Source organism: Melanostigma gelatinosum, assembly GCF_949748355.1.
Source record: "Melanostigma gelatinosum genome assembly, chromosome: 8".
In the NCBI taxonomy this organism is placed as follows: Eukaryota; Metazoa; Chordata; class Actinopteri; order Perciformes; family Zoarcidae; genus Melanostigma; species Melanostigma gelatinosum.
The window spans coordinates 16,196,103-16,212,066 of NC_136641.1; the positions used below are offsets into that span (position 1 = coordinate 16,196,103).

General features: G+C 42.0%; 2 protein-coding genes across 2 annotated transcripts; both read left to right on the forward strand.

Annotated features, from left to right (window-relative positions):
• The first annotated feature begins 4,868 nt into the window (after positions 1-4,868).
• Positions 4,869-9,763, forward strand: LOC306780425 (cysteine and glycine-rich protein 1-like). Its single transcript, XM_079272803.1, has 6 exons — positions 4,869-5,005; positions 6,710-6,819; positions 7,303-7,471; positions 7,549-7,681; positions 7,776-7,872; positions 9,226-9,763. The coding sequence occupies exons 2-6, from the start codon at positions 6,711-6,713 to the stop codon at positions 9,300-9,302; spliced, it is 585 nt and encodes a 194-aa protein (XP_079128929.1). The 5' UTR covers positions 4,869-5,005; position 6,710; the 3' UTR covers positions 9,303-9,763.
• Positions 9,764-10,763: 1,000 nt separating this feature from the next.
• phlda3 (pleckstrin homology-like domain, family A, member 3) lies at positions 10,764-12,973 on the forward strand. Its single transcript, XM_079273479.1, has 2 exons — positions 10,764-11,412; positions 12,476-12,973. Exon 1 carries the CDS (start codon positions 10,977-10,979, stop codon positions 11,400-11,402), a length of 426 nt encoding a protein of 141 aa, XP_079129605.1. The 5' UTR covers positions 10,764-10,976; the 3' UTR covers positions 11,403-11,412; positions 12,476-12,973.
• The last annotated feature ends 2,991 nt before the right edge of the window (positions 12,974-15,964 follow it).

Genomic DNA, 15,964 nt, shown 5'->3' on the forward strand with positions numbered 1-15,964 from the left:
CCTTCATTTTCATCAGGGAGGATGTTAACAGCGGTGTCTTGTCCGGTCTTCCCGAAAAGACAGTTCGACAATGTTAGCTCATTCAGGATGCTGCTGACAAGGTTCTAACGAGAACCAAGAGAACGGAGCACATTACTGCTGTTATTACATCTTCTACACTAAGTTACTTCAGGAATCAATCTTACAGTGTTGCTGCTATTTGTATAAAATAACGTAATTAGGTAATTCATATTGTAATTTAGATTTCAACCGTTTGACCATGTGACCCGTAATGCCAGCAGAATCTGTTGACTGTCCCCTTTAAAAGGTTTCCCTTTAAAAAAACGCAGCTGCCGTAAACTAAGCTGCACTCTTCACAGTTTGCAATACCTGTACAGACAAGTTAAACCAGCTTAGACTACTAGCAGTTGGAACTCCCACACAGCCCCAATGACAGCAAACACAGGAAACAGAGAAGACTGTCACAGACCTTCACAGGTAAGCACAGCTGCAACCTCACTCTTCCTGTTAAACCTGTTCAAAAACGATATTGTACAAGGTCCTCATCCATGCACGTTTCAACTCAATGGATATACACATAAGACTCGATTTTACCTTGAACAACTTTTATGAATTTAAATCATTCATTTTTTAAAGTTTTGAATTATAAGGGAAACAATATGTTTGATGTATAACCAACGCAGTGAAATTCATCCATTGAAAAACTTAAAAAGTCAAATCAAGTCAAGTTTATTTATATAACATAATATCACAAATTTGCCTCAGGGTGCTCTACAATCTGCACAGCATATGACACCCTTGCTTCGAATATGAAAAAACAAACCCATGTCACCTCCGGAAGAGCAGCCTCTCCCAGGATGGACACACACGCAACAGATGCTGTGTACATAACAGACCAAGATATTCAAATTACAATGTAGACAATCCCTATGACTAAATGAAACACTCAAAAGCAATGTACTGCAGATAGAAAAGCAAATGTTCACGCTAATGGTCAGAAGTATAGGTTGAAGTTTGAGGAGCAGTAAACATGACTCCCTCTTCCCTCCTGCCTGAGGGTCGCTTGTAAGAAAAGCTGCATACCTCCAAGACAGCAGCCCTGAAATTTGACATGTTTCAAGTAAAGGCTTGCTTAAACACAAAAGGCTGTAATTTACGTCCTCTAGTCGTGAGCTCACTGTTACACTGACCTGATGCACACTGGATCTGTCAACAGCATTTGGCATTTACCTGATACCTTACTATCAATCCTTTTCTCTCAGATTGTTGGAACCGACTGCCCATTATGATCGGGTCAGTACCTAGAAATGGAAGCAACAGAAGAAGTTACGTCAAGTAGCACAGGTACATGGTTCTACAATTGAATCTTTTTTTCAAGGATATATATATATATATATGGTCATTATAGTCCCTTAAAGCTTCATTTGTGGACACCGTATATTCCAAATAGTTAATATTATATTTTCCGCGATATTGTCCGAGACACTGTGACAATGGTGAGCATTGAGTTTAACTAACGTCAACACATAACATAAAAGATATATATGATATGTTCTACCTAAAAACCCTCTCTATTTGTCACTTAACGCACTAAACTCAGCCTCATAAAACTACACTCAACGTTATTCATTCTATGCATGCGGCATGAATAACACATGATTTTCATTATGTTTTATTCCAGCTTGATGGAGACGATGAATTAAAAGAATTTGACGCCATCCATCAGCTCTGCCTGTCCTATGGGCTGCCAGCACCGAATGCCACCAACAGGAAATTGCTGTCTGAACAGCTTCTCTTGCATGCTGTAATGTCATGTGTTTTTATTTACTCTACTTCAGTTTCTCAACTCATTCTCTCCTCGCTATTGCTGAACACACTAAAGAGATTAAACTGAAGACAGTATCATTTCCCTATGTCCTTAAAAAGTATTCCAAAGTGTATTTCCCACATCCTTATCTCTCTCAAACTATTTGGACAATGGCTCAGAAAGACACTTTCTTTGCTGCCTGCCATTTCAGCAATTTGTTGCAAATGCTGTGTTGTTACCAAGATGCAGAGTTGACATCTACTTGTCGCCTAGAATCAGTGCACTTGTCAACTCAAGCAAAATCTGAGATGAATCTTTTGCCAAAACCATCAGATGTCCCTCTGCATCGGCAACAAAGTCCAACAATAATTGACAAGGTCTTGAAGGTTATCGAGCGAACGAGGCATCAAATCAATCAGTTCCAAAAAGGCTTAAAAGAGACGGGACTGTGGCCGCTTCTCAGTCGCAGAAGAGATGTAATCCCCATCCTGTTTCCCAGGGAATCCGAAGCACAAGTCACACCTCAGGTAGAGCAGCACAGACACATCTCAGTCGTCCAATTTATTGTTCTCATTTTCCTTCACAAAAATGAATTCCCTCTGGACTTTAAACTGCACCTAATTCAAATACTAAAAGGATTAAAGACTATTTTAGATACAGCCGGAGTTCCGTGTGATTTCAGCTGATCTTGGATTGCATCATATGGCCATCGTGTATAACTGTCATCTTTGAGAGCTACAAAAATGAAGATGACGAGGAGTCCGATGTCATGGATGTATGCAGAGCATCTGGCTACTTGAAAACATTTATTGAAAAGGGTATGTACGACTGCTGTTACAGGGACATCTTTTGAGCTACTGTTGCATGAAGCCGTCTTAGCAGAGTCTGTGTCGACTGATCGGCTGCTTCTTCAACACAGCGTCTCCGGCTGAGCTCAAGAGCCTCATAAAGTTCTGGATAGGATGGGAGGTGCCAGCCACAGAGATGAAGGTGGAAATAGTTGAGGCCCGGCTTCCCACAGCTTTAACATGTTTTGAGAAGCTGAGGCTGCCGAGGCATTGTACAGAGTACAAAACATTTCATCAGGATCTGTGTGCATGCACGTCAACATGTTACAGCGGTTTTGGTTGTGTCTGAAGTGGAATAATGTTTACTTTAAATGCATTGAATGTGTGGAACGTGCGTGGAGCGTGTGTGTTTTAATGTATAGAATAAACCCATCTTTGATTCTTCTCCTGAGTGTTTTTGTTTCTATAACATGTTGAACATTTCTTAATTCAACTTTTGATTTTCACTTCTCATTGTTGAATTTGCAATGATCTCCTGCAAGTGTCTCCCTTATTTACAACACAAAACATGCCGGCTGTCATTATCATCCCGCATGTTATTGATATCTATTTATATTTACAACGTTTCCACCTAACACATTTGTAAGGACAAATTCGGATTGGGCTGGAATGAGTATTTAATTGATAAGTCCATTTAGCAGCCTTTTGATAATCAATTACTTGTTTAAAATAGTACTCCATTGATTTAGCATTGTGTTCCTATGTCATTGTCGATTACGTTAAAATAATTATCAAAATCTAAGAAGAAATCGTCTTTTATTCCATGCGTTTTCTTGCTTTTCAGGGCATGGAATCCACAATACCCACAATGCAACTTGATCGCTGATAGTTCAGTCAGAGATTTGAGCGCATTATTCTAGTAGCTGCTAATGTAGCCTCCATTCTCTAACCTTAAGTACAGATGAGGAGCAGGCCACAGAGGTTTGGTATGCTCACTTATCTCTAACGCCACACACCCGGATTCTTTTCATTTTCAGTGGCAGTGATATTCCCCAAGATCTGTAAACAGACTTTGATGCGTAAAATCGGTGGAGTTCCCCTTTGGGTCTTTATTATGTTATTATTATGTTATTTACATAAATATATAAGGAGTAACCGCTTCTAGCTTCCTTTTTTACTGGTGTGCAGTACCCACAATGACCACACGGTGGTAGCAGAGCTCCATCATAGTAGAGCTGAACGCTCATCATTCACTCTGCTTCATCTGCCAACATTGTCAAGCAGCTTCTCAATCCACTTCAATTATTGCTTTCTCATCCATTGAGCACACCAGATTGACCTTTACCAGCTAGTCCCTAAAGGTCGAGGCGATAAAGTACAAAGGCTGGAAGTACTTTGAGATTGCGTCCTGTTTAATGTGTAAGAGGGAAAACATTTTACCATTTGACTCCTCAAACTGATTATCTGCTAAAGGGTTAACCTCTGGAGAGACAGATTTAGAAAAAAAATAGATTGTGTGATGAATTTACTGGCTCATAAGATAAAACACTGATGCAGTCAGCTGGAAGTGTCAACAATCACTTCCACCTAATCTTAGTCCTGTTTAAAAATCTAGGGGGAGACCAAGGTAACCCAGGAAGGAAGTATCTGTCAACAGTCCTGTTCTCTATTCTCAGGTTTGGATATCACACAATGCAGGTTCTGTATGGTATCCCTCACCATGAACATTCAGGACTGGCATGAGAATTTAAGACAAAGATAGAAAACTTCCAAGACTGTAAAACTTCCTCATCAATGTGGATTGAGGCTTTTTGAAAGATTTCATGTAAAGCCCAGCCTGCACCCAAAGACATTATTTCATACATGAACCTACTTTTAGCATCCTGCAATTTAGCACCAGCAAGTAAAATAATGAACGAGGCTGCAGGAATCCAAAACAAAAAGGAAACGGAGGGGAGGGAAGAAAATTGCAACCAAAAAAAAAAAGAAGTCGTCATTTGAAATGAAAATGCTTCTGCACCACTCTAGCTTCTACTTTTATATTTCTGTGCTTATAAATATATATTGTTGCTACTTTATATGTTTTCTGCATGTAGTTTATCTTTCTTATTCACTGTTTCTGGCTCTAATTCTTAGTAGGTATGAGATATTTCCACGGTGCACGTCATCACACAGTTTTTCAATCCAAGTTCCCTCCCCATTCACACCTCTCTCTCTCTCTCGCTCTCTCCCTCTCCCTCTCTCGCTCGCTCTCTCTCTCTCTCTCTCAGAAACTCCCCTGTTGCTCGACACGCCATAACTTTGCGGACTGAAGCAGCAACAACAGAAGCTCCTCCAACCAGCAACAGTTTCACCAGGATAAAGTCAACCTTCAACTCGTCCATCACTGACTGACAGCACCTAACTGCAGGTGAGTAATGTTAATATATTACAGCCTGCTTACGCTTCCTGCTTGCCTCTTACTGTATCTCATTTCCTACTCTTTGTGCCGATGCATGATGGGAAAAGGAATCTGTATTTTCTGTGTAAGTCAGGCCAGAGGAGACGCCTTTGTTTGAATAGCTTTCATGCATTAGAGTTTGCAAAGTGTGTTAAACAGTAGCACAATGTGGAACACTCACGAACAAGACAACTCAATACTTTAAGCAAAGATCTTAAATGCTCTCTGGTGACGGCAACAAAGTTTGATACAGAATTGTAGGCAACGAATGTCACACACATTTACTTGATGAACAAACTTCCTGATTTGCTCTCACGTCTTACCTCTCATTCACTCTATTCTATGTGAACATTCCTGCACAACAGTCTGTGTCCACACACGTCTAAACCTGCAGAGCCACAATTATCAACATGTACCAGAATTCATCTTCAAGAAAACTGCGCATACTATTTAGCAAATCTTAATGAAGTGACTAACCTGCTTTTTTCTCAGCCTTTGTAAACGTACTTTGTCCTTTAGCTGGGAGTTGGAGTAATCTTTACATCATGACACTCTTGTCTCATGTCTCAGCTTCTACATTCTTTTTCTGCTCCTCATTGATTGTCCTGCCTGTAAAACGGCATGAAAGAGTTCGAGTTCTTTGAGACTTCTGACCACTTCTAGTCATGTTTTCCAAGTTGGGCTGCTGGAAAAATCGAAACGGATATTTTTCTAAAAAAGCCTGGACCAAAAAAAAAAAAAGCTCTTGTCCTGTTTCCAGGACTGTAGAATACACAAACTGCAAAAAACAATCCTAAAAATTCCATTAATAATTAATAATCAAGGTCTTTCACTTCCCCCTATGTTTCACATCCTTAATTTTGGGGTCGGTGTTGTACTTTCTGTTTAAGAATAGGGAGCGAGGTAATTTGGTACACACAGGAAGTGTGTCCACGGGTGATGGGAAGTGACACTTCCATATTGTGCTCTGAATGGCTCAGCTCCATCCTCTGGCCATGAGAAAAATAGAGTATAGTAGAGTCGCAACTGCTTCTTCAAAATATGTCCTGCCTAATAGAACAAACCTACAAGTCAGATGTAGAAGTCTGCAGAAGGGATGCAGACTGAGACAGACAGGCAGGGAGAGGATGGTGGGAGTCAGGGAGGTGGGAGGGTTTGCATGGTAATGTGATGTGGATCAGGAATGTGGATACGCGAGACTGGAATGGGAGGGTCATGCTGGGTAGAAACCGACAGGATGCCAGGGTCTTTCACATTCCACCAACTTTAAGACTCCTCAGGAAAGTCACATTTCACATTACTTCCACATGGATGTCTTCAGTTTACAAGAGAGCAAATATCGTCTCTAGCTAAAGAAAAAAAAAAGAAAAAGTGTTTTCTGCTTCACTGCTTGCTTGCTGGTCCTTTACAGAAGCCACAGAGAACTGGCAGGAGTGAAATTACAGTCTCTGGGCATTACAAAGAATACCAATAAACTATTTAAGAAACGGTCACAGCATTTTCCTATTTTCTTACCATCTAACTCACTGCTAGCTATTCCTGTCTGAAACGCAGTTAATCGCAGTCTCTTTGTTCAGGTTCTGTATCTTTATTGACAGATTCTGGACAATTATAAAGCGATTCTCACAGCGTGTGTTTGTGTGTCTGTGTTCGTGCTGCATGCAATTACTAAAGGATGCCATTAGGAGGAGGAAACACGTGTGGCCGCTGTCAGACGACAGTCTACTTTGCAGAAGAGGTACTCTGCGACGGGCGGAGCTTCCACAAGTCCTGCTTCCTGTGCAGTGAGTAAACTCTTTGCTTCTTCCTGTCATTGTCAACGTGGAAACCGCTGAATTTCTGACACTTATCACTACAGTCACAAGTAATACTCACCGAATGTGAGCTGTTGATCATCTACCCTCAAAGAAAAATGTAAATGCATAAGTGGCGTGGCTTAATAAAAGAAAATGCTGCTATAGGTACCATGCATGGGTCCTAAAAAAAGGGGGGGGGGGAAATTCAAGCTAATGTAAATACTTATAAGCATCAATGTGTAACTTGCATTCTTCTACGGCAGATTTCCTCCTGTCACTCAATTCGAAAAATGTGTAGGTTTCTGGAGTTGTGAGAGTTATTTGTGTTACTGCTTTGTAATCGAACATTCCTGCGATGGAATTTAGATTAGAATATCTAAAGAGATGAATGCGCTCAAAAACATGAGCACAAATATGCAAAAGAAGAATATGCATGTAAGTGTGTTGGTGTGCATGCTACCGTTTTCGCAGTGGTGTGTAGGAAGAACTTGGACAGCACAACTGTAGCTGTTCATATGGATGAAGTCTACTGCAAGGCGTGCTACGGCAAGAAGTACGGGCCAAAAGGTTACGGTTATGGCCAGGGAGCAGGGACACTCAGCATGGACAAGGGAGAGTCTCTGGGTATTAAACATGAAGAGTGAGTAACACACAAACACATGCACACACACTTCTCTTAAAGGCCCTTGATCCACGGTGTATCTCTGTCCCCATCAGACCTGCTCCTCATCGCCCCACCAGCAGCAACCCAAACCCATCCAGCCTGGCTCAGAAGTTTGGAGGGTCAGACAAGTGCCCTCGTTGTGGCAAGGCCGTCTACGCTGCTGAGAAAGTGATTGGAGCTGGGAGTGTAAGGAAAAACACACAGATATAAACGCGCATGCTCACGCTTGCAAAAAAATACACCCCTTTCTAAAATGGATCTTCTATTCATGTGTTTATAGGCATGGCATAAGATTGGATGTTTCACTTGTGCCACATGTAATAAGAGCCTTGAGTCAACCACACAAGCTGATAGGGATGGAGAAATCTACTGCAAAGGTAAAAGCTCACTTCCTAAACAGAAACCCTGTGTTTGGTACTGCACATGCAATTTTGAATGCACATTTAACACACAACACAAGACCTAGGTTTGCCCTGTGGTTCCATACACATCTGCTGAACTGCTAAAACATATAAACACACCAGACCACATATGGTCTCTTCCATACATTTACAAGCGCGTTCAAGTTCACGCTGACATTTCGTTCATGGTCAACTGGTCTAGAAGTTGCAGCCAACAAGATAGTAATTGCATAGTAATCTCATGTCAGACCTGTTTTTGGTCCAGAGCAGTGAAGCCAGGCGGCATGACTCGCATTGATCCATTCAGGCTGCATTTGTCTGAAAGAGACTATGATTTGTGATATACCATTCAATACAACCACAAACTATACAGTGCGACCATTAAAAGAACAAGATTGCACATCTTAAAGTAGGGGGGGATGATTGTTTGCAACAATCAAATGTCCAGTCTTAAAGTCTTAAATAAAATTAATTGAACTGCTATGTTTTGTTAATGGCCCGTGTGTGGGTGACTGAGTTGAATAAACTCAAGAATGCAGCAGCGGGCCCCGCAAGACACAAAGATATCCTAAAGTGCACAACAAGAACATTGGCAGGAATCGGAAAAATAGCTCAAAAGCTTGTTTCATTCATGTTTTTGTTGACTTAAAGGAACAGGCTCAGAACTCAAACCAGACTTCGGTGATTATTGAAGTGCACTTCTCTGCCTCACATAGCATTGTTGCAGGGTGCTAATTTATTTAAAGTTCTAGTATCCCATGTGTTGTTTTAAACTTGGGTTTATCTTTCGAGATGTTAGTGATATTCAAAGCATTACACGTAAATTAAGTTCATCAAACATCTTTTCCTGGAAGAGATTTTGACTTGTCAAAGCAAGAAAAACATTAAGAATGGCTGCATTTCATTCAGGGGAGTCAGTTCCAGGGCTCTGGTCATGTGCATGCTCCCTCACTGATATGGCCTACTGGGACACTTCATGGTCCGTCTTTACATCTTTACCTTCTTGCTTTGACGAGTTGTGAAAAGGGTCGATTACCTCCATTTCCATAGAGGCAGTGACGTTAAGCCCCATTCTAAATGTGTGACCACGGCACTGGAATGGTAATATTACTCAGTAATACTCACTGGGTGACTTTAGCACGAAAAAAACAACAACACAGAGGGAGGAGGCAGGAAAACCACAGGTGGAATTACAAACATTCACGCGAATGACAGCTGGAGTTCAAATGCTTAAGACACGCTGTTAAACTGCTGTTAACTGAAGGATACAGTGTTTTTTTTTAGCCATGGAGTGTTTTTTTAATTACCTTTGTTTTCTCCTTCAAACAGCTTGTTATGGCAAACACTTTGGTCCCAAGGGATTTGGGTTTGGATTGGGAGCCGGGGCGCTGGTGAATACTCAGTAGAGAGCCGACCACTGAGATCTCCATTGACATTTCTGCAGAAAGCTGCGCTGACTGTCTTCTTACTGCAGAGGGCAGACTGCAGCCTGTAGTCATACACCTGACTACATCGATGTGGAGATCGGTCTGGGTCTTGTTATATGTCGTCTGTGGTGTGGCTATGCGACAATAGCACGTGACAGACATGCTTGATAAAGGGCTACATTATGAGATTCAACAGTGAGACATATAACACCATCTCCGCCTCAGGACAAAGATGATTACTTGTGCTGATCCTGATACATAACCCACACTTAATACTGAAACATTACTGTTTAACGCTGCATTGTTGATTTGCACCTTCCCTGTTGTTTTCCTCCTTGAATGAAATCTCAGTATGTTATTAACAATATTCTATGTAAAAAATAAATGCTGCTTTTTTTGTATTTTATGCTTTCCAAACAGAATGATAATAAATAAAGTTCAAAGATTTTAGTGCCTGTTTCTTCTTAATTGAGGCAAAAAATACAGAAGGACATATGACGGAAGTGTGTGTGTGTGTCGATAAGTGTCCCACATTCATTGTATCCATTCCTCTCATAAAATGCCAGTGACGCATCAGTGCTGGTATAAATCCAGTATCTTTTAAAGTTCAGGGAATTACAGTTTCACTCTACCCATAAAGCTCATCTGTTACCTGCCATGCAGCCACCAAGGATGTGAAGACTGCCAAAACGTTTTTTTAGGTGCCATAATTAAACTACCTCCTGTGACAACAGTTCAACTTCAGAGGAATCAGCAAGGCTTTGAAGTTTGTTAACCAGTTCCTCCACTTCATTTAACTGCATCATTTTTCAGTTGGCTTTGGTTTCAAACGTGCCTTCCTATTTCAGGAGGTGCGGTCGTTTATGTACAGTAATGTATACAAATATAAACTCATTTATGTGCAAATACACTAAACTGTAAATAGTTTTCAAAAGAATAATGATTAATTGACTGATGAGTCATCGGTTTATATCTGGTGAATGAAGACATTTATTTCTAACACTGTTTCTCTCTCACACTCACATATTGCAACATGACTTCCCTATCCACCCTGCCACCCACTCGCATTCCAGCTCTCAAAAGAGACACCGGATAATGCAACTAATGTCGCTTAACTTGATTCCAATAACCTTTTTTTAAGTTGACTTAAAAACGACTTTTACTTGCTATAAACAGGTGCATGACCTAAGTGGGTGGTGGCAAAAACCATAACTGTATTTCACACAAATACAATAACATACAGTGCTGTAAAATCACACTGTCTACGTGCGCTCACTGACACACACACGCACGCACACACACACGCGCGCGCGCGCGGGGAATTTCATAAACAGCCCGGATCTCCTCCTGCCGTCACCAGGAGGAGGCGGGGTGGGTCCACAAAGGAGCCGGGCATGTTCCAACATATCCAGGCAGACCAGCCTACCAACCTCTACGGACTGTTTGCATTGTGCATGGATTGCAATCATAAACACAGACTACATGAGCTTTGTTCTATTGGCTGTTATTGTTAATGACATAGCTCAACCCGATATGTTTTCCTGAGGTGGCACTTGGCGCCGCACAGTAACACATGAGATGTGTGTTTAATGGATACATCTTGGGATCACTGCTGAAGACTTTGTAAATTTCCGGCTTCGGCTCAGTGTGGCCATGTCTTTCCCGGGCAAAGTGATGAGAGACGGGCTGCTGGAGAAGCGCAGCAGCGGGCTCCTCCAGCTGTGGAAGAAGAAGCGCTGCGTGCTTACCGAGGAAGGGCTGCGCCTGCATGACTGCAAAGGCGGCGGCGGAGGTGATGCTCCGAGCTCGGCTTGGCGCTCCAAAGCCAAGGAGCTCCGTTTTGAGCGCATTGACACAGTGGATTGCGTGGAGTACAAGCGAGGGCTGGTGTATTTCACCGTGGTCATGGCTACGGGTAAGGATATTGACTTTCGGTGTCCGCAGGACGGCACTGCGTGGAACGCGGAGATTGCTTTGGCACTGGTGCGCTATAAGAACCTGCAGGCCGTGCAAACGGGACGGAACAGACACCTGTTCACAGCACACCTGGGCAGCACTGGGGAGGATGAGGAGCTCTGACCTGGTGAAGGTAAGTCTTCCTCGGATGGAGGTGAATTAGACTGGCTGTCATAAACATTTGGAAAATAGGTTTGATAAGGTTATTCTTTGCATTAACTTATTTAGACTTGTGGGGGACAGTGTGGCACCACACCCTCCCATAGCTGGAGTGTATCAGGTTCACAGTACCAACTTTGTGTCACTGAGATTGACATGAAACACAAGTCAAAGTATCACTCAGACACATCAAGGGTAAATGTATACGTTTTATAAATTGAAAACTGCCAGATGTTATGAACCATTTTCCATGAAAAAAAGAAAAGAAAAGTCATCAATCAGTTCAGCCACTGACTTCACTGATCATCCCCCCTCCTGTGGTCAAAGTTGAGACAAGGTGCGTTGATTGGATGGAATGAAAACACAGAGACTCTTGAGGTGGCACACGGCTGAGAGGCACTCAAGCTAAAGGTCATTTACAAGTACTGGTGTTTGTGTGTAGATCAATGTAGATGCTCCAGTGTGAAGGCCGTGTCAGCTTTCATTAGTCATCGGCCTTAACTGCACCACAGTCGTCTTAGGACACAAACACTCTCTCACTTGAGGACATAATTAAGATGCAATGTGAGCCTCCAAAATAACATCTGCCTGCCTCTCTCTCACTAGGCAGCCAAGTATTTTTAAACACAACACACACACACACACACACTACAACCTTCTCTTATGTATTTAGCTGACATAGACAATTGGACATTTGGGGCTATAGGAGACAGACATCTTTTTCAGCTTTTCCACATTTAGAACACACTCAGTGGTGCCATCTCATGACAACATGACACGTTATTGACTGAAACTGGTCACTGACGTCTCAAATGAGCAGCAACTGAGTGTGTAAGTCTGAACTATGAGCTCATGGTCCAGGAATCCACAGCGATGCTTCCTTAAGAGAGCTGCAGTCGTCAAGTGCCCAAATTAACTCAGTAGCTGTGGTAACAGTCACTACAAATGCACTTTGTGGAACACTATCAGCCGCCCCAGTGTCTAATGTATGAAGTAAGAATTGAATATTACAAATGTGCTCTTCTCTTTTTCTCCAGGCTTTCTACTTTTTGGGAGTGGACGCCGGGTCCATCGGCTTGATTCTGTCGCACAGAGCATGATGGGATGTACGGAACGGCCATCAGTATGGATTAAAAGGCCGTGAACAAGTGTCACAGACAATCTTCCTGTCTTCCTTCATGAGCTTACTCACACTGTTATACAAAGCCTAGAAATCTGATGCGTAAGCAGCATGGAAACAAGTATTTTTCTGAGGTCATTGTGGAGACCGCTGCGCAAGGAAATAAAAAGCGTTGATTGGAAAGAGACAATGGAGCCGGGACTGTGTTTAACCCTTGTGCCTTGAGGTTTGAAAAATATCTTCCATTTTTCTCCAACATTTTCTAACATTGCTGAAACAGGAGTCACTTTATTTCTTAATTCTTGCTTTTGATGGAAACGCATCGCTGTTTGACTGGCTTAAAATGAAATTGTGGAAGACTAAACGGATCTGCGTGCTTTTGCTAAAGTTGAACATGAAGAAGAAATATGTTTCTCATATTCATGGCACATTTTATTCTATATATATATATATATATATATATATATATATTTGCTGAAACCATGTACAGTATTAAAATCTTAAAACAATTAAACACATTTTTGTCAGTAACCCTGGAGTGTTTTTATTTTACAACAATACTTCCTTTCTCTGGAACATATCATGGCTCTTGGAGCAAAACGGTCAGCTGCAATTTATTTTAGGTTCAGCCCATTAATTGCTGAGCTCATCTGTTTCCAGTTGTGGTGTAACCTTGCTGTTATAGCCTCTGGAACATACACCCATCCTCAGATACACACACACACAAACACACCCACACACAGTCAGGACAGCTTTTGTTCTGAGCAGTGTGGAGGACTAATGAGACGCACAGTGAGCCTGCGGCATGTGCACACAAACATCCACCCACACATACTCACCTACAGAGGCCTTACGTGCACACCCAGCATGCAATTCAGCAAGGTCTCAGGATCAACAGACTCTCGTTAGCGGAGGGCTATATACAGTATATTGTTCATTCAAGCATGTGTTATGTGTGTGTGTGTGTGTGTCAAGAACATAGCAGCGTGTGTGTGTGGCTGTGGAGCTCAGTACAGGTCAGGAATAAAGGGTTGATTGTGTAGCGACTTCTCCCGTTACTGTGGAAAACCCCAAAGCTATAGCCACACCGCATGAGTCAGCAAGGGACCAGGAGCACCACAAGGAGTGGATACACCCAGCGTTGGTGAACACTGTTTGGTCTAAACAAACAAAGACATTAACAAAATGTTCTAGATACTTTGATAAGTTATATTGATGCAAATCTAAGGCATTTCCACCGGAAATCTGTGCAGAAGCCCAAGATAGTGGTTATGAACAGCACATCATTTAAGATACGTCATTGATCATGGGAACGGTCATCATAAACTTCCATCATAATGGTAAAAGCTGTTGTATACTCGTTTCAAACTTTCATTATTTGAATAGGCACCTAACCAAAACACTATTTGTATTGAAGATGTATAAGGTGATGGATACCACTTGTGCTATCTACCCTTGAAGATCACCTGCCCTCCTTTCAAAAAGTCAAAATGGGTCTCTGATATGAGGGGTGGAGTACAAGGTCCAGTCCTCCACAGTGTGTATGCTGACACTACTCAGCGGAATGCCCTGTCTAAACACCATAACCTTTGTCCAGGGTGTCTGGGTTTCTCAGCAGATAAACACACACAGACAGTGACCTGCAATTTCATGAACCAAATCCTGGAACATGAGGTGAACTAGAGGTGAATGGGTTTTAGTCAGAACAGGACCAATATTATGGTAAATGTAATGAGTGTATTAGTGCTTGTAGGAAGAGAAAGAAAGAAAAATCATGTGTGTGCGCACTTCTTTGAGAAATGTTTTGCAAGTCTTCTCCTCAGGCCACTAGAGGTCTGCCGATCTCCTGTTGAGTGAAGAGAGCTTCTCTATTCACGGTTGTATGGCTTGTTGTGTGTGTGTGTGTGTGTGTGTGAACATATTTGGCAAGTTTTCATGTCGTGCAGGCTGCCAATTGCTTTTTTGATAAATATAATTTGTCTTTCTGTGTCTTATATGGTGTGTGTGTGCGTTATTCTTTTGCTTAATATTCTTTTCAATCCACCTTGACTTACTTTACAACATACTGTATACGCCTGACATACCATATTACTGTGTGGAATGGTCATACTTTATTTTCTCTTTCCTTTAGAAGGACCGTGATCTGAGTGTCTTAATGTTGTATAGATGCAATACTCTTACATTGAGAATGAAGACTTGTCTTGCCATCACATGCCTAAAATGCAAGATACCATGTAAACATTTTAAAAATAGCATCATAGTCATTTGGTGATTTTTGCCCTGGTGATTATCTACCAGTCAATTTGGAATTATTAGCAAGTGTCAATTCTGTCTTCTGCGTTTTGGTGGTGGGGCTCTACTTTTGTTTTCATTTGAGTAACAGACAGTGACAATGTGTCCGTCAAGAGTGCCTCTCTGGAAGGCTTGATGTAAGGCATAACACTCCCAGGGACCTTCCTGCAAGCATGTCTAGCATTTTGATCTGCCCTTCGGGGTTTAAATGTGGATAAACAAGACTACACGAGTCTACAGCCATGCCCTCTGTGAGCCTGTACTTATAGGCACAGCAGTGCTTTTAGCTAAATGCTCATGTCTGCATGCTAATATGCTCGCCTGACAATGTTTGCAATGTTGGTCATCTTAGTTTAGTGGGTTAGCCTGCCAACATTTTCTCATTAGCAATAAGCACACAGTAAGCAGCGGAGGCCTGATTTTGACATTATGAGTCATCGTCTGGGCATCATGAATGTCTGTGCAGAATTGAATGCACTTACTAGATGTCAAGGCATTTAAGTAAATAACAAAAATATAAAACTCATGTTGGAGCTAGAGGAAAAAGCAATGGGATCATCAAAGAGTCAACCTCTGGGGATCACGGATGTCTTCTCAAATTGCATATGGCATTCCGTGTAATAGCTGTCGAGATATTTAGGTCTGGACCAAAGTGGTGGACTAACAGACAGGAGCTGCCATCCATAGAGCCACTAGTGTGGCTAAAAGTACTGTATAAAAACATAGAGGATTCCTATCGTTACATGGCACAGGTGTTGTTCCTCTCTCTCTCTTCAAGCACTTTTTACTGATATACTTAAAAGTGAATTCCCTTTACAGACCATCTTTGACCAGCATACTCCTGCCTATAGTTCTGAATTTGACTTATCGTTTGTCATCTGAGCTGCCTTCATCGTCCATGTGTCGCGCACAGGCCAAATCTCTAGGCTCTAACTGCTGGTCCCTTATAATGAGTCTGCGAGAGACAAATGGACAGGGCAAGATTAGGCAGTAAGAGAGATGGGGTTGACTAATTATAGCCTCCACTAACAAAAGAGAAAGCGCCACAATAGGGTGGGGAGGGGTCAGGGGGGGGTGCAGTTAAATAGAGGGACACCAATTCGTTGGCCTCATC

What these genes read in the sequence shown, in the direction of transcription:
- LOC306780425 (XM_079272803.1), top strand. Translation starts at nt 6,711, where the DNA reads ATGCCATTAGGAGGAGGAAACACGTGTGGCCGCTGTCAGACGACAGTC. An exon ending in AAGTGATTGGAGCTGGGAGT is followed by an intron (nt 7,682 to 7,775) that starts GTAAGGAAAAAC and finishes ATGTGTTTATAG; the next exon opens with GCATGGCATAAGATTGGATG. An exon ending in TGGAGAAATCTACTGCAAAG is followed by an intron (nt 7,873 to 9,225) that starts GTAAAAGCTCAC and finishes TCCTTCAAACAG; the next exon opens with CTTGTTATGGCAAACACTTT.
- phlda3 (XM_079273479.1), top strand. Translation starts at nt 10,977, where the DNA reads ATGTCTTTCCCGGGCAAAGTGATGAGAGACGGGCTGCTGGAGAAGCGC.